This window comes from Aspergillus campestris (assembly GCF_002847485.1).
Source record: "Aspergillus campestris IBT 28561 chromosome Unknown P168scaffold_12, whole genome shotgun sequence".
Lineage (NCBI taxonomy): Eukaryota > Fungi > Ascomycota > Eurotiomycetes > Eurotiales > Aspergillaceae > Aspergillus > Aspergillus campestris.
The window spans coordinates 166,040-187,676 of record NW_020194347.1 but is presented as its reverse complement, the minus strand read 5'-3'; the positions used below and the strand labels follow the sequence as shown (position 1 = coordinate 187,676).

At 52.7% G+C, this 21,637-nt stretch overlaps 8 protein-coding genes and 2 non-coding genes across 10 annotated transcripts; 5 read left to right on the top strand and 5 right to left on the bottom strand.

Moving 5' to 3' along the window:
• Positions 1–13: 13 nt before the first annotated feature.
• P168DRAFT_274638 (calcium transporting ATPase) lies at positions 14–3,696 on the top strand (the record flags this gene model as incomplete). Its single annotated transcript, XM_024835440.1, has 7 exons — positions 14–723; positions 790–1,220; positions 1,270–1,412; positions 1,466–2,353; positions 2,409–2,809; positions 2,876–3,015; positions 3,069–3,696. The coding sequence occupies exons 1-7, from the start codon at positions 49–51 to the stop codon at positions 3,694–3,696; spliced, it is 3,306 nt and encodes a 1,101-aa protein (XP_024689631.1). The 5' UTR covers positions 14–48.
• Positions 3,697–4,642: 946 nt separating this feature from the next.
• On the bottom strand, positions 4,643–5,622 carry P168DRAFT_299395 (uncharacterized protein; the record flags this gene model as incomplete). The annotated part of the gene is made up of 2 exons (XM_024838334.1): positions 4,643–5,087; positions 5,198–5,622. The coding sequence occupies 2 exons, from the start codon at positions 5,620–5,622 to the stop codon at positions 4,643–4,645; spliced, it is 870 nt and encodes a 289-aa protein (XP_024689630.1).
• Positions 5,623–6,006: 384 nt separating this feature from the next.
• Positions 6,007–7,541, top strand: P168DRAFT_312906 (uncharacterized protein). Its single transcript, XM_024839611.1, has 4 exons — positions 6,007–6,350; positions 6,402–6,829; positions 6,880–7,049; positions 7,109–7,541. The coding sequence occupies exons 1-4, from the start codon at positions 6,020–6,022 to the stop codon at positions 7,425–7,427; spliced, it is 1,248 nt and encodes a 415-aa protein (XP_024689629.1). The 5' UTR covers positions 6,007–6,019; the 3' UTR covers positions 7,428–7,541.
• A 465-nt stretch (positions 7,542–8,006) lies between these two features.
• Positions 8,007–9,856, top strand: P168DRAFT_306953 (alpha/beta-hydrolase). The gene is made up of 3 exons (XM_024839068.1): positions 8,007–8,128; positions 8,241–8,685; positions 8,743–9,856. The coding sequence occupies exons 1-3, from the start codon at positions 8,040–8,042 to the stop codon at positions 9,826–9,828; spliced, it is 1,620 nt and encodes a 539-aa protein (XP_024689628.1). The 5' UTR covers positions 8,007–8,039; the 3' UTR covers positions 9,829–9,856.
• Positions 9,857–10,185: 329 nt separating this feature from the next.
• Positions 10,186–10,295, bottom strand: P168DRAFT_t145. The gene has a single exon. It is a non-coding gene; the product is annotated as a tRNA-Met (tRNA).
• Positions 10,296–11,834: 1,539 nt separating this feature from the next.
• On the top strand, positions 11,835–12,836 carry P168DRAFT_284586 (uncharacterized protein; the record flags this gene model as incomplete). Its single annotated transcript, XM_024836136.1, has 2 exons — positions 11,835–12,026; positions 12,084–12,836. The coding sequence occupies 2 exons, from the start codon at positions 11,835–11,837 to the stop codon at positions 12,834–12,836; spliced, it is 945 nt and encodes a 314-aa protein (XP_024689627.1).
• Positions 12,837–13,075: 239 nt separating this feature from the next.
• P168DRAFT_t150 lies at positions 13,076–13,147 on the top strand. Its single transcript has one exon. It is a non-coding gene; the product is annotated as a tRNA-Arg (tRNA).
• Positions 13,148–15,446: 2,299 nt separating this feature from the next.
• On the bottom strand, positions 15,447–16,835 carry P168DRAFT_312905 (FPP/GGPP synthase family protein; the record flags this gene model as incomplete). The annotated part of the gene is made up of 4 exons (XM_024839610.1): positions 16,603–16,835; positions 16,290–16,498; positions 15,900–16,226; positions 15,447–15,828 (listed from the first exon to the last, which is right to left on the bottom strand). Exons 1-4 carry the CDS (start codon positions 16,711–16,713, stop codon positions 15,447–15,449), a joined length of 1,029 nt encoding a protein of 342 aa, XP_024689626.1. The 5' UTR covers positions 16,714–16,835.
• A 395-nt stretch (positions 16,836–17,230) lies between these two features.
• On the bottom strand, positions 17,231–17,653 carry P168DRAFT_58319 (uncharacterized protein). Its single transcript, XM_024842023.1, has one exon. It carries the CDS (start codon positions 17,592–17,594, stop codon positions 17,376–17,378), a length of 219 nt encoding a protein of 72 aa, XP_024689625.1. The 5' UTR covers positions 17,595–17,653; the 3' UTR covers positions 17,231–17,375.
• Positions 17,654–18,783: 1,130 nt separating this feature from the next.
• Positions 18,784–19,072, bottom strand: P168DRAFT_58309 (uncharacterized protein). Its single transcript, XM_024842022.1, has one exon. The coding sequence runs from the start codon at positions 19,026–19,028 to the stop codon at positions 18,864–18,866; it is 165 nt and encodes a 54-aa protein (XP_024689624.1). The 5' UTR covers positions 19,029–19,072; the 3' UTR covers positions 18,784–18,863.
• Positions 19,073–21,637: the final 2,565 nt, after the last annotated feature.

Genomic DNA, 21,637 nt, shown 5'->3' with positions numbered 1-21,637 from the left:
CCATGCCCACCTAGCAATGGGCACTGTTCTATATAATCGACCGACCAAATGGCGCCGAAAGCAACATCTAATCCTGGATCTCCAGCCGAGGACTACGACGATGTGACCCCCTCAGAAGCCCTAAGTCCTGACCCCCAAAACGAGAACGATTTTCTCGTCGAGGACAACAAGTTCGCGTTCTCGCCTGGTCAGCTCAACAAGCTGATGAGCCCGAAGTCGCTGGCTGCCTTTCGCGCTCTAGGGGGTCTGCAGGGGCTGGCGTACGGATTACAGACGGACCTTTCAGCGGGGTTATCGATGGATGAGGATCGTCTTCTGACGTGTGTGGGGTTTGAAGATGCGCAGGCCTCTGCGCTCGACAAGCTGGATAGTCGGATGCCGCTTGTGTCGCCTGGTTTGGGGACGCCGGATGGGGAGGACGACATGGCGCTGGAGCGGTTCAGCGATAGGAGACGCGTGTTTGGGCGCAATGAGCAGATGGCGCCGAGGCCGCTGGGGGTGTGGAGGCTTTTGTGGAATGCGTACAATGATAAGATCATTATCTTGTTGACTGTTGCTGCGGTGGTATCGCTGTCGTTGGGGATCTATGAGGCGGTTAGTGGGCAGTCTAAGGTCGACTGGGTGGAGGGAGTCGCGGTGTGTGTGGCGATTTTGATCGTCGTTTCGGCTACGGCTGGAAATGATTGGCAGAAGGAGAGGCAGTTTACGAAGCTGAATAGACGGGTTGGTATACCCTGGTGGCGTACTGATTGCTGATCAGCAAGGACTTTCTCACTGACTACGATGCAGAAACTGGACCGGGACGTCAAGATCGTTCGCTCTGGAAAGTCCATGATGGCTCATATTGCCGATATTAATGTGGGGGACGTGGTGCTTATCGAGCCAGGAGACTCTCCTCCTGCTGATGGGGTTGTGATATCATGCCAGGGAATCAGATGCGACGAATCTTCTGCCACGGGGGAGTCGGATCATATAGACAAGATGGGTGGAGACGTGGTATGGAATCATATTGTGGATGGGACAGCGACGCGAGAGATGGATCCGTTCATACTCTCTGGCACTAAGGTGCTGGAGGGTCTCGGGTCATACCTCGTTACCAACGTTGGGAAGCATTCAACCCACGGGAGGATCATGGCCTCCTTGCAGGTCGAGGACGATCCAACGCCCCTGCAGGTGAAACTAGGTCGATTGGCGAGCTGGATAGGATGGCTTGGATCAGGGTTCGTACCGTCCGGCGAGCCCTATGTGCATCTGTTGACATATCTGTAGCACCGCGATACTGCTGTTTCTTGTCCTTCTTATTCGGTTCCTGCTACAGCTATCAAATAATGACGCCCCGCCCAGCGTCAAGGGCCAGGAATTCATGGATATACTCATTGTTGCCGTCACGGTCATCGTGGTGGCCATTCCCGGTATGGGTCTCGCATCCATATGTACATAGAACACCCCTACTGACGTCTTCCAGAAGGACTGCCCCTGGCAGTCACACTTGCACTAGCCTTCGCCACGACGCGAATGCTGAGAGAAAATAACCTGGTTCGGGTGCTGCGTGCGTGCGAGACCATGGGAAACGCCACCGTGATATGCTCCGACAAGACGGGGACGCTCACGCAGAATAAAATGACAGTTGTCGCGGGAATTTTCGGCTCCAAAGAGCAATTCAACCACCTTTTGTCGGCATCCGATCCGCAAGTACCATCCACCACCGCTTCGGGCGTTGTCGAAAGGCTCCCACCCACCGTAGCGGATTTGCTGGCGCACAGCCTGGCGTTGAACTCCACTGCGTTCGAGGAAGAACAGAGTAATGGCAGGGAGTTTGTCGGCAGCAAAACAGAGGTGGCTCTGCTACACTTCGCGCGGGAATTCCTCTCCCTGCATGACTTGGCTGAGGAGCGCGCAAACGCCCATATTGAGCTGGTCTTCCCTTTCGAATCTACCCGGAAGGTGATGGGCGCTATATACCAACCTGTCCCCGGTCACTATCGATTGCTTGTAAAGGGAGCGTGCGAGGTTCTTCTGGATGCCTCGACAGACGTGATTTCTTTGGACCTGGTGTCCGAGAAGGATGCGATCATGGCTTGTCGACTGGATGAGAACACTCGCAACGGTATCATGGACGTCATTTCGGCGCACGCAGGGAGCTCTCTCCGGATGATCGGAGTGGCCTATCGCGATCTCCCGTGCAGTTGCCTCGCAGCGACTGATTGCCAGAGAGGGACTCCAGATCTCAAAGATTTCCTTGAGGAACTTACCTGGGTTGGAGCATTAGGGATCCACGATCCACTGCGCCCCGAGGTGCCAGACGCAATCAAAACCTGCAACGCCGCTGGAATCCAGGTCAAAATGGTCACAGGTCAGACAAACTGCGTATTACCCCCAACGCTGATTACTGACTGCGAACGATCTAGGTGACAACCTCAACACCGCAGCAGCCATCGCCACCGCGTGTGGCATTCTCACCGACACTGGGATCGTCATGGAAGGGCCGGCGTTTCGAAAGCTCAGCGAGGATGAAGTCGACGCCGTCGTTCCTCGTTTACAGGTCCTGGCGCGCTCATCTCCGGACGACAAGCGCATTTTGGTCACCCACCTCAAGCGTCTTGGTGAAACTGTTGCGGTGACAGGCGATGGCACCAACGACGGGCCGGCTTTGAAATCTGCAGACGTGGGATTTGCCATGGGAATGAGTGGGACGGAAGTTGCTCGCGAGGCCAGCTCGATCATCCTGCTAGATGATAACTTCAAGTCGATTGTCACTGCTGTTTCGTGGGGCCGGGCTGTGAACGATGCCGTCTCTAAGTTTCTCCAGGTGTGTTCATAGAGGATATTTCGTAAAGATATCCTGTTCTTAGTGTCATCACTGACAGTCTGACAGTTCCAAATCACGGTCAACATCACGGCGGTGCTACTCACCTTCATTACGGCAATCTACAGCAACTCGAACCAAAGCGTCCTCAAAGCCGTGCAGCTGCTCTGGGTGAATCTCATCATGGACACCTTCGCGGCCCTAGCTCTGTGAGTTTCTGAAAAATTACCAAAAAGAGAGAGAAAAGACTAACCTGAACCAGAGCAACAGACGCCCCGACAGAAAAGATCCTCCACCGACCCCCCGTTCCCAAACACGCCCCCTTGTTCTCCGTCATAATGTGGAAGATGATCATCGGCCAGTCGATCTACAAACTCACCGTCTGTTTCACCCTCTACTTCGCCGGCAATCGCATCCTTTCTTACGACACGAACGACCCGCACAAACAACAGCAGCTCGACACCATCATCTTCAACACTTTCGTGTGGATGCAGATCTTCAACGAGCTCAACTGTCGTCGACTAGACAACCACTTCAATGTCTTCGAAGGCGTTCACCGAAATTACCTGTTCATGGGAATCAACGTCCTCATGGTCGGGGGACAGATCCTCATCATTTTTGTTGGCGGCGCCGCGTTCGGCGTCACTCCCTTGGATGGCGTGCAGTGGGCGATCTGCTTTGGGTGCTCTGTGTTCTGCATTTTTTGGGCGGCGGTCTTAAAGCTAGTTCCAGACAAGTACTGCGCTGTCGTGATTGATGCTTGTGGGAAGGTTGGGGGGGTTGTCGCGCGGCTTTGGAGGACGTCGTGGCATCGTGCTGTTGTGGGGGTTAAAAAGTCGCTGGCTCTGTTCAGGCGGCGTCGCCGTCAGATTGATGTTGAAAATACATAGAAAAATAGGATTAACATTGTCGGGGATGAACTTGTGTCTCATTGGAGGTGAATGGCCTAACTGGATGACTTGACTCTATTCGATCTGGTACTCATTGCTAGGCTTCTGAAATGGCCAGCTACTTTCGCCAATGATACCATATTGCTACTGTTTCGTATTTTTTATGTATGATAATTCCAGAAAATGGTTGCATGCCAAATACTGGGCTTGCATAAGCCAGTTGGTCAATAACACACTTCATTTTGACGGTAAAACAGTCTTATTTTAACCCTTTCAGTGATCACAAGGTGGGTGTGTCCTATTCCCCATTTCACAGCGAGACATCACAAGCCCATCTAATAACCGCATTTGAACTTCCTTCCGTAGTTGACTCATACCGCGTAGGTAGATGCAGCATGAACGGGTGAGTTGCAATCCATCCAATCTCGTAATGACTCAAAAGGCTGCGTCTCGAAGCTATCCGTAGGCCCGCGGCATCGATAGGAGACTTGGGCACCTCCAGGCTAGGAAGAAACGCGGGCTCCATTCACACGTCCCTTGTACCCCTCTTCCCCACATCCAATCCGCCTATCAGACTGTGGCTGTTGGGGTATAATCACAGGGTGGGAAACCTAGGGTCCTGACGGCGGACTGAACCTGGTCGGCTGGACGTAGGCCTGGATTCCAATAAATTGTGCGTAGGAACTACCAAAGTGCCTGTCCTGCAATTTGGTCGTGATGTGGTAATCATCTTGTCTCTGACTTCGATTGGATTCGAGTCGGTTGGTTCCGTGGCTGACTTTCCAGATAGATGGTCGAAACTAGGGCGAGGCGTCCACAGTTGACTTGAGTCTGTAAGGTCCCTGGCTAATGAAGATCAGTCAATAGCCTCGTAAATGGTTCATGTGTCTTACATGAGAACGAACCATCAAATCATGACGGTCGGTCTAGTATACTGCAGCCTATCCTACTCGTCATCTTCATCCGGGTCGTACAAGTCCAGATCAAGCATAGCCTTGGGCTTCGGAGCCGGCGCAGCCGCCACCGCAGCCCGGCCGCTCGTCGCAGCTACCCCAGCATGAGCCGCGGCTTTGGCCGCCTCCTCGGCATGTCGCGTCGCTTCTCCCATCTCCGCCGCCGGCGGAACCGCCCCTGCGGTACCCAGTCCCTCCGCCTCGCGAATTAACCGTTCCACCTCCTTATCGGCATCAAAATCCGGTCGACCTTCGCCGGACGCCAGCTGGATCTGGCCCATAAGGCCCATCCGAATGCGGTCTTCCATCGGGTACGGCAGCATATACACCTGGCGCGTCATGTTGGCCGACTCGTCCAGCCAGGACGTCGCATCCTTCGTGACGCTGGCCACCGGCGCGACTCCCTCTTCTGTCCCGGTGGCCCCCGCCCCACCGTGGCTATTCATCCCTGTCATCTCCGTATCGGCGGGTTCCTGCGCTTGCTGGATCTGCGGTCGCGGTTTGGCCGGGGCCCGGCCGCTGCGTCCGCCGCTGCCTGGTGGTTGTACTTGCTGATTCGTCGCGCAAAGTCCAGCAAGAGCTTGTAGTCGATCTCCCGCATGGTACGGCCGCGGGCGGGCTTCCCCGGCGCGCCACTCACGTCATCTTCGTAGTCGGAGCTGTCGTCCGAGTCGTAGACGTCGCCTCCGCAGGCGGTCTGGATGTCCTTTTCATGCCGCACTACCTCCCGCACAATGTCTTTCACTTTCTCTTCTAAGCTTGCTGACTCCTCGCGGAGCTTTAAGATCCTTGCATAGTTTTCCTGGTGTTGTCGCAGGGTCTCGATGTCGGAGGTTAACGCGTCGTCGGCTTCGAGGAGGTTGAGCGCGGCAGCCGGTGCGCCTGCAGCGGTGGGGGAGGTCGTCAGACTACTGATGAGAGCATTGAGCTTGTTTTCTAGGTTTGACAGGGTGGACTGGAATTGCGCGTCCATGGTTGAGATGGTCAAGGGTGGGGAGAGCAGAGATGATGTCGCGAAGGAGCTCCAATGCAGCTCGGAATCCGTCCGCCCGCCAAGACCGGGTCACGTGTGTGGTGGCTTGCTGGCCAATGATGGCTCTGCTCTATACTTCACTCTTGCGTGGAGACGCATACCGTTCACCACAGGGATTATGGTACGAATGAAGACTTCGTATAGTTGAGACGTTTGCGTTGATGTAAATTTTCTATTAATCTAGTTATTAATACTGTGTATATGATAACAGGAAGATGTGAAAGATAATACTATGGGTCACGTGACTTTGCGCCTGCCGAGGCTCGATTTCTCCCCGCAAAACGACTTGGACCACTAAACGGCTCTGCTTCAACCTCGTCTACAGCACCACATCACAATGACTTCTTATCCTCCAATTCTTCCTTCTGCACCGGTGGTGGATTTGGGTCATGGTGTACTTCTGCAGCCTCCGTTGTCGCGCTGCGGGCAGGGACCAGGTCTGGTCATGATACGCCCGGATAATCTTGTTGGATGTCAACAGAAGAACGAAACCCTAGATCCAGAACCGATCCAGAAATGGGCAGAGGAGAGCTATGTAGTAGCCCAGGTTACTCTGGATGCGGAAACAAGCCGTGAGCCGGCCCAGATTCAAGATCGTATCGACAGAGCAGCACAGGCCCTCTTCGCGCTGCCACAGTGCGATCACAAGAACCACTATGGACTCCTGGGTATGTAAGACGTTGATCAAGCTCGAGGAACCAGGACTGATGGTGTGTTAGTCTATGGTTCTCCGTCCGAATATGCACCCGGGTTCGAGGCATCACTTCGAACCATCACGGGGGCCAGTACTCAACTGGCCTCGGTAGTGTTCTTCGGCGTCTGGGACACGCCTTCGAATGTTCCTGCTCTTTTTCATATCCCTAAAGAAGGTGCTGTTGACCAACGGCCCGGTCATGGTACCATCTACTCCTATCCCGAAGCCTCATCCGCTGGGTTCATCGTGCCTGGACACGCCGATTTCAAAATTTCCACCGCAGGAGTCGCGCATTCGCGCTCTTTGACGTTTCTCAAAAAACACATGGATGGTCCCTATTTTGACCTGGAGAAAATCTGGGACGAGCACACGTTCTATGAGTTTGGCGATCGATCTGTAGAGAAGACAATGGCGACTATGGTTCAAGAGCCTTACGTCAACCATGTGCCGACCGTAAGCCACCTCGCGCTGTACATTGATGTGGGGAAGTAACCAGCTCATAGTTGACCGGCGGAGTCGGTCGCGACCGTCTGAGTAAATTTTACCTGAACCATTTCATCTTCAATAACCCCGACGACACGGCACTGGAACTGATCAGCCGGACGGTCGGGGTGGACCGCGTGGTGGACGAGTTCATCTTCTGTCTCACCCACAACAAGCAAGTCGACTGGCTGTGAGTTCTCTCCCTGTCCAGGGTGTGGGGAGGGAATGCTGAGTCTAATGGATCAATAGCATTCCGGGAATTCCGCCCACCGGAAAGCCCCTTCGAATCCCGTTCACCTCCGTGGTGAACATCCGAGGCGACCGGCTGTACCATGAACACATTGCATGGGACCAAGCCACAGTGCTTGTGCAGCTCGGTCTTATGCCGGACTACCTGCCATATCCCTATCCCTTGCCGGGTGGCCAAACCCCACAGCCAGGTAAACGCTTCGAATACCGCGTCCCCGCGGCCGGGGTCGACACAGCTACGAAACTGCAAAACGAGCACTTGGTGCCGTCGAATGAGATGATCGAATCCTACAAAATTCGGGAGGTTGATGATAAATGAACCTTCTACCCATGGAATTTGTGGCCATGACAGTCATTGCCATTGCGTCCGAAGAAGACAGGGCGGTGGGAGCGGCGTGAGAAAAATGGACAATGGGAATTATTGGAATTCCAGGCCCCTTACGCGTTCAAAGATGACGTGCAACCAGATTTATCCGATAAAAGGGTCCCAATAGAGTGGTTTGTGTCATTATTGTTCAATAAAAGCGACGTTGCATTCGGGTGTTCGACCGCTCGGATTGTCTAATGACACCTACTAGCGATATTGACTTCGCGATAAACCCCATCCGTACAGCACACAAGAGGCTTCCAGAGCTGTCTATGCTGATCAGCGATTAAACTTTACCAAATGGCCAGTTTTTCAGTGGCGAGTGCTTGTATCCTTCAACTCTAGTGGCGGTGACACCAATGAAATCACCTGGCTGCCAATAGATGCGCCTCTAGTCAGTCGGTCGCAATGTGACGTGTCATGTCAAAGAAGCTCTAGAAGCTTTACTAGTTATAAACATAAGGAAAGTACGGAGTACTACCGGTTTGGTAAAGAGCAGTTGGTTTTCTGGGTGTTTCGGTGATTGATTCGGTGTCGTCACATACAACAGCAGAGGCCAGCAAAATGGGTGTCATCCGTATAGCGCTGTCGTTCTTGATCCTCCCTCTCATCTCAAGCGGCGTTGCAGCAAGCCTGCCTACCGTCGACTTAGGGTACGAGGTGCATCGAGCAATATCTTTCAACGTACCGCCTTACTACCCGGTGACGACGGCGAGCATCCCACGCTGACCCCGTACAGGAATCCCAAGGTCTATACAATTTTAGCAACATTCGATATGCCGCACCGCCGGTCGGAGATCTACGCTTTCGGGCCCCGGAGCCCCCAGAGTCGAATCGCTCGACCGTGCAGACGGGCGCAGAAGGCCGTGTATGTCCCCAGGCTCGGCCAATATGGTCGACCAAGATCCAAACGCCGTTCCTCCAGAGCCTCCTGTCCGGCCAGCCGTTCAACCAATCCACCAATATCTCGTCGTACCCGTACACACCGGCCCCTCTCGACCCCCGAACGACGGAGGATTGCCTCTTTCTGGATGTCGTAGTTCCCAAACGGGTTTTTGACCGTGGGGCTGGCTCCGCCCCAGTCATTGTGTACTTTACTGGCGGGGGTTGGAGCTCCGGCGACAAAACCGATTACAATCCAACCGGCCTCATTGAGCGTGGTGAAGGTCGCGAAGGAGATGGGTTCGTCTATGTAGCCCTGAACCACCGCGTGAGCCGCCCATACCACTCACATTGGTCTTGACCAGATGGCTAACCCTGCAACCAGCTCGGCGCCTTCGGTTTCCTAGGAGGCGAAAACCTCGAGAAGGACGGCACTGCCAACGCAGCCCTCCATGACCAGCGCATGGCGTTGAGATGGGTCCGCGAGCATGTCGCCCAATTCGGCGGCGACCCAGCTCGTACCACGATCATGGGCGAATCCTCAGCGGGCAACTCCATCATCCACCAGATCACTGCCTACGGTGGCAAGCAAGGGCCTCCCGACTTCCAACGAGCCATCGTCCAGAGCCCCGCATGGTATCCCGAACCGTCTCTCACCCAGAACGCAACGCTGCAGCAATTCCTGGACAACCTCAACGTCAGCACCGTCGCCGAAGCCCGCCGACTTCCATCCCAGAAGCTCATCGCCGCCAACGCCTACCAAATCGCGACCATGCCTCTCTACGGCGGCTACCCTTTCGCTCCAGTCGTCGACGGCTCCTTCGTCCCAGCCGCGCCAGCAACCCTGTTCGACCGCGGCGACTTCGCCCACAACCTCACCATCTTCTCGACGACCAACGCCCAAGACGGACTCCTCTTCACCAACCCCATCGGCGCAACCGACGCCGGCTTCACACCCGCCCTCCACCAAGTGATACCCCCCCTTCCACCCTCCGTCCTGCAATACGCCGCCAACACCCTCTATCCACCCATCTACAACGGCTCCCACGGCTACACTACCCCGTTCCAACGCACATCCGTCGCACTCGACGACATGTTCATGCAGTGCCAGAACAAGCACCTCACCCAAACCTTCCGCAACAGCTCCTACGCTTACGTCTTTAGCGCACCCCCCGCCCTCCATGGTCAAGACCTCGACTACATTTTCTACAACCCCCAACATCCCCAGACGCGGCTTCCGGGCCTGCCGCTGAACACGACGACAGCGCAGGCATTGCAGGATTATATTTTGAGTTTCGTGGCGTCGGGCACGCCGCGCTCGAACTTGGGCCCTGCCATCCCGCGGTATGGCGCTGCGGAGCGTGTGTTGGATGTTGGGGGGCATAATTTGACGGTCGTGAGGGATCCAATTGATGAGCGGCGGTGTCGGTATTGGTTGGAGCAGCCTGTTTTTTCGGGGGTGGGTTCGTAGTTTGGTTCTGGGTGTCTATTCTTGGTATTGTTGTTGGTATATAGGATATGTCTAATTGGAGTTGCTATTTATTATTATCTTTAATATGGATTGTGTATATTTGCCCGTTCTATAATTGAATCTTGCTATAGTTTCAGTCTCTCGAGAGCTGGGAAGTATATCATTGTAACTGTTCTACTGCGTCTCTGATATTGAATTCTGCAATATGTGGAGTATACAATCCCATGACGTTTTATACTACAGCTCAACAGGGCGTACATTCCACTCAAAAACAAAAACATTGTGAAGGTGACCATAAGGACCGAGTTATTAGGCGACGTTCGCCGAAATCAATAAGAAAAAATTAAAAAAAGAACGTGCCTCCAGTGGGGATCGAACCCACGACCCTGAGATTGCTCATCGAAGTTAACCTTCGACGTCATATGCTTGATATGAGACTCATGTCATAACCGCTAGACCATGGAAGCTGTAGTTATAGTATGCCATTTTCCAATGCTTTATCAACGACCCCTATATTATGGGTAGATATGAGGCTGTCAATAACCACCACCACCCCATTCACTAATGATATTGCTGTGAGTTTCTAGTGTTTATTGGTTTTTTCGTATTTTTACCTCTCCTGAATTTATACTAATTAATTATTTCATCTGCGACGCCCAGTCCGGTTGATACTGACATACTTAATATATATACCAGGATGAGACATCATCCTCACGGTCATATATATATCCCGACACCCGTCCACGGCATAGACTTCCCTCCGCACGAGACTCATTCAGCTACTCAATGTCATCCAACTTAGAAGATAATTCTCGTCGACGGAGTACTACCCTACCGGTACACCCAACAAACTCAGTTTCGGATTCTATTTAACCACCGACAGTAGCAGCCAAGCTAGCCCGGGGTGGCCAAGACACGCCCCCAGCTAACCTCGATACGTCTAGCTGCGGCCCCCACTGGCCCCCAAATCCAGGAACTCTCGGAGACCAAGCGAGAGAAGGTTTCATTCTGCAGGTTTTGCAAAGACCAGTCACGAGGTGTGTGGAGATGGGTCTGTGGTCAGCACGCTCACGGACAGCCTTGTGATGAGCCGTGGGTCGGCTTGATTTCGGCCTAACGCTGGCTTTGGTGATGTTCGTGATATCCATGATGGGCATGGTCTCCATGATAGGTGACCTGGGAGCCTGGACCTGGAGCATGGAGCCTGAACCCTACTAGACCGGGTAGGAAACCCGCAAGGCTGACCGATTAATCAACCGGACAGCCTGTTGCGCCAATGCACGGGTGGCTAGACGGTGGAACTGTGCACGCCTGACGAGGAATACCACGGGGAAGATGCTACGATCGGCTAGAACCGAGAGAGAAAGTTTGACTGAGTATGTGTCTCTCGAAGCTGCGGATGTGCGCTCCGCCTCCGTGGCTCTTGACGGTGCTGGGAATGGACTACTGTCTCACCTGGATAGTATGAACAGTCGCTTTCTCTATGGAGAATCTTTTAGATGATTAGATGGCCCATTGAGAAGCCCCTGTCTATCGCAATTGTCAATTCCGTGGTCCATCTATTGTTGAAGAGAAGGAATGCCAAGGTGACGCCCGATACTGAAGCTAAAGTGCCACGATGCGTCGCTGAATTGCCTTCCCCTCACATTCGTACGGAAAGAGCCGTGCAACTTCGCTTCCAATTAACCTAGAGATTAACCTAGAGACTAATGGGGCTGAAGGTAGCTGACACCTATAGCAATCGGGCTAAATGGCCCCCATGAGGGCTGTGCAGACCATACTAGTAGAGTAGCCCTAGCTCGACTTGGCATAGATCGAGATATTTATACTCACTATTTTCTCGCTCGCATCCGCCATCCTTCGCCCCGCCTGGCTCTTTTAGCGCTGCTAATTCCTTGGATAGCCCGACCGATAAGACGCCCAGGTCTCATCATGGCGATATATTCAGCTCTTCCCCCCTCGTTCGGTTTCCCAACGTGGGATTCACTGATTCAACCACCGTCGTGATGCGCGTCCTCTATCTATCAACACTCTGCCTGAGCAGCTGCGCGGCAGCAGCAGCACTGCCATACCTGGGCTCTGGAAACAACAACGCCCAAGTATCAACCCGCAAGCATGAGCTCATGCTGCCCTGCGCAGAGTGCGCATTTGCAGATAGCGGCTGCAGTCGATCAGAGCAGACATCCTCTTCATACTTGGTATGGACACTGTCATTAAACCCCGCCGAAGACACCACCGACTAACCCTATCAACAGACCCTCAAACTCACCACCCACGACAACACCCTCTTCGCCAACGACCAGCCCATCTTCCCCCCTCCTGTCCCCATGCAATTCCACGCCACCCAGTACCAGGGGGCCGACCGCCGCTACTTCCAACACAAAGACGTCCAAGTCGCCTATGCTCTCGAGGCTCACCCCGTCTCTCCCCGACCAGGCGCTCCCCTCGGCGACATCTTCCACCTCAAGATGGACTTCCTTGACATGCAGGGTCGCCCCGCCACCGATGACCTGGTCAGGATCGTCCTCCTCCAAACCGCCACCAACGACCTCGTCATCAACGACGTCCAACATGACAGGAAAACCGAAATCGCCCTTCCCGCCCGGAAAAAAGCCCCCATGTCCCTCGCGGACATCATCTCCAAAATGTACTTCAAGGGGCCCGACAGCTCTTCCGATGAAACCGCCACGAAAGCGGCCAACGAGTATCCCAGCAGCAGCAGCAGCAGCAGCAACAGCAGTGGCTTCTACGATCACTTCGTCCACATCCCACGCCCCATCCTGCTGCAAGCATTGCTCGCTGTATTCTGCGGTATCCTGGCTTGTCTGGCAGCGCTGGTCATCGAGCGGATCTGCCTGTCTGTGCGGAGGCGCTTCATTGAGCATCGTACCCTGCCTCGTCCGATCCCAGTCCTCACGATTGAGGGCGAGATTCTTCGGGAGGAGGAGCTTTTCTCGGAGAAGAAGCTGGTGCAGGTGGAGGTGGAGGAGGTGGATTCAATGACATGACATGATGCTTGCATTTTTCTTTCTTTTGTCTTACGTTCAAGCTTCTCTACAATATATCCTTTCTTTTTTTTTGTTCTTTTCTTTGTTGTTTCTCACTTGTCATCTGGATGATCGAAAAATTGATTGATTCCCATGTGCCTATCTACCTGTCTCGTAGATGAAGAACTGTACCATAATGAAAGCTATGACAAAAAGTCGCTCTGAATATATACCATATTCCAGTACCCAAATCTCAACAAGGCCGGCTGGCCCAATGGCAAGGCGCTTGACTACGAATCAAGAGATTGCAGGTTCGATCCCTGCGTCGGTCAATATCTTTTTCGTTTTTTTCTTTGCAATTTCTTTTTTGGAACCGTTGGTGGTGGGGGTGGTTTGTGGTTCGCATCCACTTGATGTGGGTCGGGAGGATCATCGGGGTGGTATGGTAGGGTTTGGTTGGCTAGGGTTGGACTTGGAACTTGAGAACTGGATTGATGGGTTGTCTGATGATGGTATTTTGCATGGATGGAGGCATGATAATCGTATGTACGTATGAGCCTCTCTAGTATGCTATAGTATAGATACGTCAAATGTTAGCAATATTGTGGTTGAGTTAGTTATACAAAAGGCGTAGTGCCTGCTAAAGCCTTTTGGCTTAGTGTTTATCTTCGTGGCATCTGCCCTTTGTAGAAAAGTAGAATGACTATGATACAAACCCATGAAAACTACCCCCGTCACTACGTTCTTCACAACCAAGCTAGGTACTCACAAATAGTGCCACGAACTCTCCAACGTCCCCCGCTGAACCATATCCTGCGCCCTGATCCGCATCCTCCCACCCTCCTGCAGTCGCCGACTCATCTCCTGTCGCTCATACTCCTCCACATCAATCGCCTCCCAAGGGCTTTCAAAAACACCCCAGTCCTCAAGCCTAGACCGATCCCACAGCACATACTCCCACCGCCGCAGCGGGATCTGCGCCGGCGAAAACACCCACTGGTCCATCGTCTGCTCCCGAAGTGCCCAGCGCCAGACATCCTCGGGTCCTCTGTCCGGATCAGAAAACCACGGCGCGGGGATGAGCTCCGCCTCGTCTTCGGAATCGAACTCCTCGAGCGTCCATCTGTCGAGGTAGTTGGATTCTCGCAACGCAGCAGCTAGGAAGGTTTGGTTGCTCTCTTTTTTGAATGGCGAGAGCAGATTATGCTGGGACTGGGCGTCTTTGGCTTGCGTGAAGCGTTGATTGTGGGCCAGTCCGAAGGAGAGATGATGCTCGAGGGCGCCTTCGTCGAGGCCGTTGTCCATTATAGTGAAGAAGTGGGCCCAGTCGGGGTCGTTCACGGAGACTTCCTCGAATGCTGGGGGCTGGTTAATGGGCTTATCGTAGTATTGAGATGCAAGGGCCAGCTGATTATAGAGCGGCAGAAGGGAGAGGAGAGGAGGGGGCGGGGGGTAGAAGCACAAACCAGGTGTGATGATCTCAAGCAAGTAGTCATGTATACATGCCAACTGCTCATTCTCCCACGGTGCAAAGTGCGCAAAGTACGCCTCCCGCTGATCATGATCTGTATCGATGGGAATCATCTTCTTGTTGCGAAATAGATTGCAATAGATTTGAAACCGATAGAAATTACGCTGAATGCGGTGCTGTTCTGCACGTGATATCGGACTCGCACTGGGCTTTTGCGCCAGGGTTGAGGACACAAGAGACGCGGTGAGAGAGTCGATCGTGTGGTGGAGGCGTGCGAGAGGGATTGCTTGCGAGAGTGTCCATCGGAGAGACGAATGGAAGGGCTTCCTGTCGCGGGCAAAGTAATCTTCAAAGAAGACCTCCACCTCCTGGCGGGTCCGGATATTCTGACGTGAAGACACCTCTGCTGCTAGAGCATCGTGGTGTAGCTCTGGCGGGATTTTCGAGTGAAAACTTTCTGCGTGATTCGAGTCTGGGCGCCTAAGAAGGCATGGTAGAATTGAGAGCCTCCGAGCACTGCAGCCACCAGAGATTGGATATCCGGGACCATCGATAGGATATGCTGGATGAGCTCCATGGGAAGACGTTCCAGCATTCTGCTGGCTTTTCTGCAGCCATGAGTTTGCAAGAGATATGTAATCATAGGCCCAAGAAACACTGGCCGAGGGGTTTTCTTTTATGAGACTAGAGCAACCTGAAGCGGGGTGGATGATTGTTGGAAACTGCATGGATATCACTAGTAGAGATCGGTCACTCTTCTACTAGAGGGGAGCCTGGCAGACAAGGCGCGACTCTGCCCCGTGATTGGCGCGTATCTGGTACCTTGCCTCGTGATACTTGCTGCCCTATATCACTAAGCGCTGAGTTGCTACTGTTGAATCGAGAGATTGTCGTCAGGAGCCCGCTAGGCTTAGCATGCTGAAACAATTCGAATATGTTCGAGCCACCTGTTGCCGCCAGATCTCTATTTTAAGGCTTTTTCTTGCTGTTTCACCAGTAGTTTGGGTATGCTGGGTGGTAGTGCTTGTCTCTGCGTCCTCAATGCCAATTGTATACACTCTCTTGCTATAAAATCATGCGAATGTTTCTCTATAAAAAAAAAAGGCAAAAAAAAAGAGACATCATAATCATGAAAGACGCTATAGAGGTAGTAATATGCCTCACTTCTGAAGTAATCCCAGAACCGCCTGAATGCCCTGAAACTTCCCCCTCCCATAATCCACCTCCTCCACCAGCTCCTCCGCCTGCCGCCCCAGATCCCGTATCACCCGCTGGGTGTAATCAAAGCTGTTGGTCGCGCGCAGACACGACAGAGCGACGTCGCTCGCGCCCGGGCTGTCCGTCTTCTGCTTGAGCAGGTTCAGCAGCACCTTGTCGTCGGGATTGGCGTGGATGCTGTGGATGATGGGGAAGGAGAATTTGCCCTCGGTGATGTCGTCGCAGACGCCCTTTTTGGCGGTGTATTCGTCGCTTTGCAGGTTCTTGTAGTCGTCGCGGATTTGGAACATGACGCCGAGGGTGTTGGCTAGGGGGATATAGTCTCTGCGGTGGGGTTAGGATCAGGGGAGGATGTACGAGAAGTGATGTGGAAAATGGGAGGGAGAGGGGCTCACTTTGTGCAGGAACTTTCGAGCATCATGAGTCGGATTGCCAGTCGGAAGAGACCGCTTGTCTTGTTGTTGACCATGTTGATGTACTCGGCTTCTGTGGGGCAGATGGACAGATCGCGCCAGTAAAGGTCCATGCCTTGGCCCATGTGGAGGTTGAGCATTTCTTCGGTGAAGATCTGGTGCGCAGAGAGGCTTTGGTGCTTTTGCAGCTCCTGCGAGGCGAGGAAGTAGGCGTGATTGGCGGAGTTGATGGTTTGCGCGGTGCCGAAGACAAGGTGGGCAGCGGGGAGACCCCGGCGCAGGGGGGAGTTGTCTTCAATGTCGTCGACACTAAAGTTGTTAGTGATGCTGTTGTTCTTTTTCTTTATTTTGTATGAGTATTGGGAGAAATACAGAAGTGATGCAGTGTGGAGTATGTCGACAATTCTCTTGATGGATTGCAGGTATTCGTTAGGCACTTGAAGCCATTGGTTGAAGGCGTCGATCAAGAAACTGCGGGTGTTCTTCCCCGAGTTCGATAGGAGATATTGAAATGGTCCGCTGGTGACCTTGCTGCTGTCGACTACCCACGTGTCTTCAGATATAGTATCCCGGGATAGGATCTGTTCCAGGGATGGTATTTGTTCTGGAGATGGGGTTTGTTCCCGGGGCTGTATGCAGATGAGTGGTTTGATTTCCAGAACAGCAGTTGTGCATGGTTTCTTACTTGATTGAGGCTCTCATAAGCCGAGTCATTAGGAGACTCAGCCCCGGATGGCCGCGTAGGCTCGGGGCTTTTGCGGCTGGATAGTCGGCGGAGAATTCTGGTGAATCCCATGATGATGGTTGCGACAACAGTAAGGTACCGTTGAACCGGGATTCGGGCAAATCTTTAAGCAATTACCCCTGTGAATGATGGCTTATCTGGAGCGGGGGATCAACGTGACAGGTGCAGGCTATCATGAACCCATTGAGACGGGTATGCATTAGTCTGTGGATACTCTTAGCCATCCCGGTGTTTATCATGTGTTGGGTTTCTCCCAAAGTCCCAAAGCTCGACCTTCGGTTGCGGTGAGCGAGAGACGAGATTATCTAGCCCTCTTCCAACGGTGCTAGGAATTTGCTCAGGTGGTCTCTGCCCGGGCCGGACCTTGCAAGATTCTTTGATGAAAACCGGTTTGGTACATCTCCCCCCGGAACACTCTGGCATATCCGTCGACAAAAATGTGGCGATCAAGCTCCTACCCTTTTCTAACGGTGATTACCTAGTCTAGCCCTCAACAGACAGCTATTTTTAAAGGGCTCCGGCACGGGCCAGAACCCCGCATCCCGCACCCACTTTCCGGTCGACGGAGCAGTTTCCATCGTCGGCCTCATTCTCTCACAAGTTCGATCCCTTCGCCATCCGCGCCAGTCGCCGACTGAACTGGCAATATAGTACCGCAGCAAAGTCTAGTGGATATAGCTGCAGGGGTGCCAGGGGTACATTAGACGGTCGAGTCAATCGGGTGCAGGCCTAGGCGGTTGTCGTGCCATCGAAGGGTGCGTGGCAGATGATTGTCTGACGTGGGGAACTGGCGGCTGCCGGCTTGGTAGCCGTGTGGTGCTTGGGTCCCACTGATCAGCGAGTCCTTGTCCATTCCAGTAAACCCGCAGTGCTAGCGGGGGGGAGTGACTGGCTCCCGGGTCGAGTTTCACCGTTGGTTTGGGTTCGGCCATTCCTTCTTCATTCCTGGCTTCTGTTCGCTGTCTCCCTCCTGCTCATTGTCTCGGCTTTCTTTTTCTTTTGTTGGCTACCTCTGAGTCCGTGTATTGACTAGCTAGGATTTCAGGCAGTCGGTTAGAGCAGGGACAGATAGACCGGTTGATAACCAGCCGAGGACCGACGAAGAATGGCGCCGTTGATCATGCGGGGACGGGGACAGGAACTCCATCCGACGGTCTGGCCCACTGGATTTAGTCTAACGGCGCGCTTGGCACTTTTATGCGCTTCTAATCGGGACTTTTGTCGTTTGACTTCGTGTCTCGCGTCGCTGGAGTAATGGATGGTGGGATAGACTGGAGGGAACGTTGGAGTCGACCGACTCATGCGCCTGTGAGTCCGCCACAAATGGGCCTTTGTTTGAATGATTAATGCATGAGGGACAATTGACTAGCAAGAATGGTAGAGATCGTCTACATGTAAAGGGGAAGTTTTGAGTCGGTTGAAGGTGCAACAAAAGGAACCAGACTGTGGTCTGTAATCAGGTGACGCATCGGAATGCCCTCCTTTCACAAATAATGCTCATAAATAGTCTATCTACATCATCTAGGCTTGTCTTGTCAATACTCTCAGAGAGTAGATCTTTTCTATCACGGTGGGTTGAACGGTGCAAGGGAAGTGGTCCTACCCCCAAATTGCAGTTTCCAACCACTATACAACGAATACATGTTGTCGGGCCAAAGTGTCTGATGTAGCTTGATTATAGGAGATGATATGCCCAGGGCAGTCATTATCCATTTGCACACATACTTCGTAAATTCCTCAGGCACCATCCGTCGAAACAGATCAGCTGACCTTGCTTGTCATCACCTACGGCACCTCTGCTTCTGTCCTTCTGTCTTTTCACATCACCATCAAACCATCTCTCATCCGACCTTTAAAGCGAGGTCATCGCTATCAACAGACCTCTCCATCTCTAGTGGAGGGAAACCGAGATCCAGGGCTCGCTTGGCCTTTTCCTCAGTCAAATAAGAAGCCTCGAGTCATCGTTAGTACATGGCCGAGGGGGATCGTGCCGCCATTTAACGTCATACCCAGTGAATTGGATACACTATGACACTGAGGATCATGGTAGTCGCGGATCCACGATGGCTTTTCTTCCATGGTGGTGGTGGAGCGGAGGACCTCGATACGACGCCGTGCGTCAAGATATTCTGTCTTGGTTGGCAGGAGCCATGATTTTACGATATTTGAGCAACAGCACGGCGATCCTATACTACAGGCAGTTATTGTGCTGTAATCGAGCCTCTGTTGATGATGACTACACCGGATCCCTGCCGTCGATCCGGATGCCCACAATCGCGTGTTGAAGCCCGTGGCCGCACCTGGACAAACGACCTCCCAAGCAAGGAATTGTGGAATAAGATGGCTTGCCAGAAGACTGGTTTCATTTGATGCTCAAACCGTCATCGTTGATTGAGATGATAAGTGACAGATGCCAGATCGCAAGAACTCTCTAGGCTGTCGGACTGACACCGCGTGCTGGACAATTGGAACCCCTGACACCAAGGCTGTGCTGAGGCAGCCAGGTCAATCATGGCCGCACATTCGAGGCTTGTATCAAGAAATAAGTGACTGCGCCGAGAGGGCCCAAAAGAGACGCTATGGCCCGTGCCCAGGCCACTGAGGAGTTGATCTCCCAGTCACAGGCATACTGAACAATGTGGTCTATTGTCTTGTAAGAGCGAGGCTAGAGACTGACATATAGATTGCAGTTCAACATGTACAGGAGACTGCAAAGCTAACAAAATCCCAAAACTACGCGAGAGAGAGCGCGACCCTGTGTCATCGTCGTGGCATTGACCCTAGCCTATCCCATTCCGACGATGTGTGGTCAACACAGTCGGTGAGGTTCAGCCATGGATCATTTTCTCCCTTGACAACAGACAAAGTTGATCTTTGGCCTATGTTGAGACTAGTGCTTATCAGGAAATTGCGGTGGGGTCCTACTCTGACGACGACGTGCTGGCGTCTGCCGTCCTCACATCTACTACCAGCTGGGCCAGGCACACAGCTATCGGTGAGCAGCTTGAGAATCATCAAGGCTGGATGAGACTATTCCCTGTAAAGCTGTGGCTCCGTAATCGCCGGGACCCGAATGACACCGACGGCAAAGGAATGCACCCCTCGGTGGATCTCCACTGCCAATTGCGTAAGGTCTACGGTCATACAATACCCGGTGCTACCGCCCGCACCAGGCAGCGTTTTTCCCCTGTCACATCGAAGATTGTCACTTCAAAGCCAGCGACAGAGCTCCTCTGGACTGCGCAGCTTGGCTGGCGTAAAAGCGGGTTTACTATATCGTGAACTATTGAAAGTTGTGCCAGGTGAGTAATTCAAACTAGGTATACATCTTGATATGCTAAAGAATATCAATTTGGATGGCTACTGATTCGACTAGTTAGTAACTATCAGAGATACCAATCTGACAAATCAAAATGGATTAAAGACGGTTATAGATCTACAGTGACGGTGATTGCATGAAAGCATGTTACACAAATCTCATTCCAAACAATCATATTCTTGTTTACCATATGAATACGGTAGAACCCCGCTAATGACCAAACAAGCGTACAAGAAGAGCTTCAGCAGCCTGATAGAACATGATGTAAAGTGCCGCTGCCCTTGCTTCCAGGACTGGTAGCCCTTATAATAACAAGGACCATGCACTGCTTCAGTCCTGCCATAGGGTTGAATTTGCTCAAGATTAGGCTCCCTTGCATTTGATCGACCGAAGTATTCAACGTCTGGCTAAAAGACAAACAAGCATTTGGAATCACGATCTTGCTAGGTACTACCTTGTTGGCTGCATCCCAGGATAGAATATTGACCAAGTAAGCATGCACTTATTCCTGGAACGACTTGTGTGGCTGATTGCCTCATACTGCATGTGCCCCCTCCTGAGCTGGAGGTCTTGTACATCTTCCCCACCTGTACTCAGTACATCTCAGCGTGGTGGGTGGAGTTGAAGTGGGTTGGCAATGGGAGTTGTGTAACCGGACTGGCTATCGAATTGTACAGAGAACCTCGTCATACCCACACATGATTGTGACCTGCGGGTGATCCTGATCCATCTCTGTTGACAGATGGGCCTTTGTAGCCTACTTGTTTGTTGGATCGAGAGATCGAACACCCCACTACGGTGCATTCTGCTCCACGGGAAGATTAAGGTCGAAGATTCTAACGCTGTTCGTGCATAACAGATGATCTAGGGCCAAGGTCAAACATCGCCATGCGCTGCTATCCTCCTGCATACCTCCTGTCCCAGCCTTGCTTACCTGGATGTCTGGACATATGGGCCATGTCAGGCTGCATGATCCGGTCTGTCGGAAGGGCGTATCAACTACGTATCAACGACGTACTGTCGTCTACACGTGACTATGCGACCATCCTCTAATGACCGTGGCAAATTGATGCTACCCTGTCGAAGGATGACCCAATAAATCCCTTTTGTCTCGTACAGGCAAGGTTGTTGCTGTATCGATCCTTGTTGTTTAGAGGATGATGTCGGTGGCTTGGGTGGCTGGGGATGCTAGCACTCGGCCGGAAGTGGTATCTCCGGGGGAGCGCATCGGACGCACCGCCACATCTGGTGGATCTTGCCCTAAATCCACTTAGTGTGGACAACTCGACTGAATTTGTCTGGGTTTCCAATCCTTTTCCCCCGGTCGATTGGGAATTGGGCGAATTGGCTAGGTAGGGCGGTCGGAGCTGGTCGAGTCGGTCTGTCCCGTATCTTTTCTTTGTTAATCCTTTCCTATTCATGATGATGGGTAAACAAGTCTCCTCCAGCAAGGCAGTCGATCCCTTGCAAATTTCGATGCGCACCCGCTGCACCGCTACTACATCCCTGGAAAAGAAATCCATTACCCCCTATTGTTGTATGCTGTACCTGGGTCCAGTGGAGTCCAGCATGCCTCCCACACAGTTCATCAGATTTCCGTCGTGGTCCATGGTTGTTCGAGCGATTCAATGAAGCGGGTGGCGAGAAATCAGGGCC

Excerpts from the sequence above, each read along its gene's own strand:
- P168DRAFT_306953 (XM_024839068.1), top strand. The coding sequence starts at position 8,040 with ATGGGTGTCATCCGTATAGCGCTGTCGTTCTTGATCCTCCCTCTCATC. Across the intron at positions 8,129-8,240 it reads CTGCCTACCGTCGACTTAGG|CAACATTCGATATGCCGCAC; the intron begins GTACGAGGTGCA and ends ATACAATTTTAG. Across the intron at positions 8,686-8,742 it reads ATGTAGCCCTGAACCACCGC|CTCGGCGCCTTCGGTTTCCT; the intron begins GTGAGCCGCCCA and ends CCCTGCAACCAG.
- P168DRAFT_58319 (XM_024842023.1), bottom strand. The coding sequence starts at position 17,594 with ATGGCCGAACCCAAACCAACGGTGAAACTCGACCCGGGAGCCAGTCAC.
- P168DRAFT_312906 (XM_024839611.1), top strand. The coding sequence starts at position 6,020 with ATGACTTCTTATCCTCCAATTCTTCCTTCTGCACCGGTGGTGGATTTG. Across the intron at positions 6,830-6,879 it reads ACGTCAACCATGTGCCGACC|TTGACCGGCGGAGTCGGTCG; the intron begins GTAAGCCACCTC and ends ACCAGCTCATAG. Across the intron at positions 7,050-7,108 it reads AACAAGCAAGTCGACTGGCT|CATTCCGGGAATTCCGCCCA; the intron begins GTGAGTTCTCTC and ends ATGGATCAATAG.
- P168DRAFT_58309 (XM_024842022.1), bottom strand. The coding sequence starts at position 19,028 with ATGAAACCAGTCTTCTGGCAAGCCATCTTATTCCACAATTCCTTGCTT.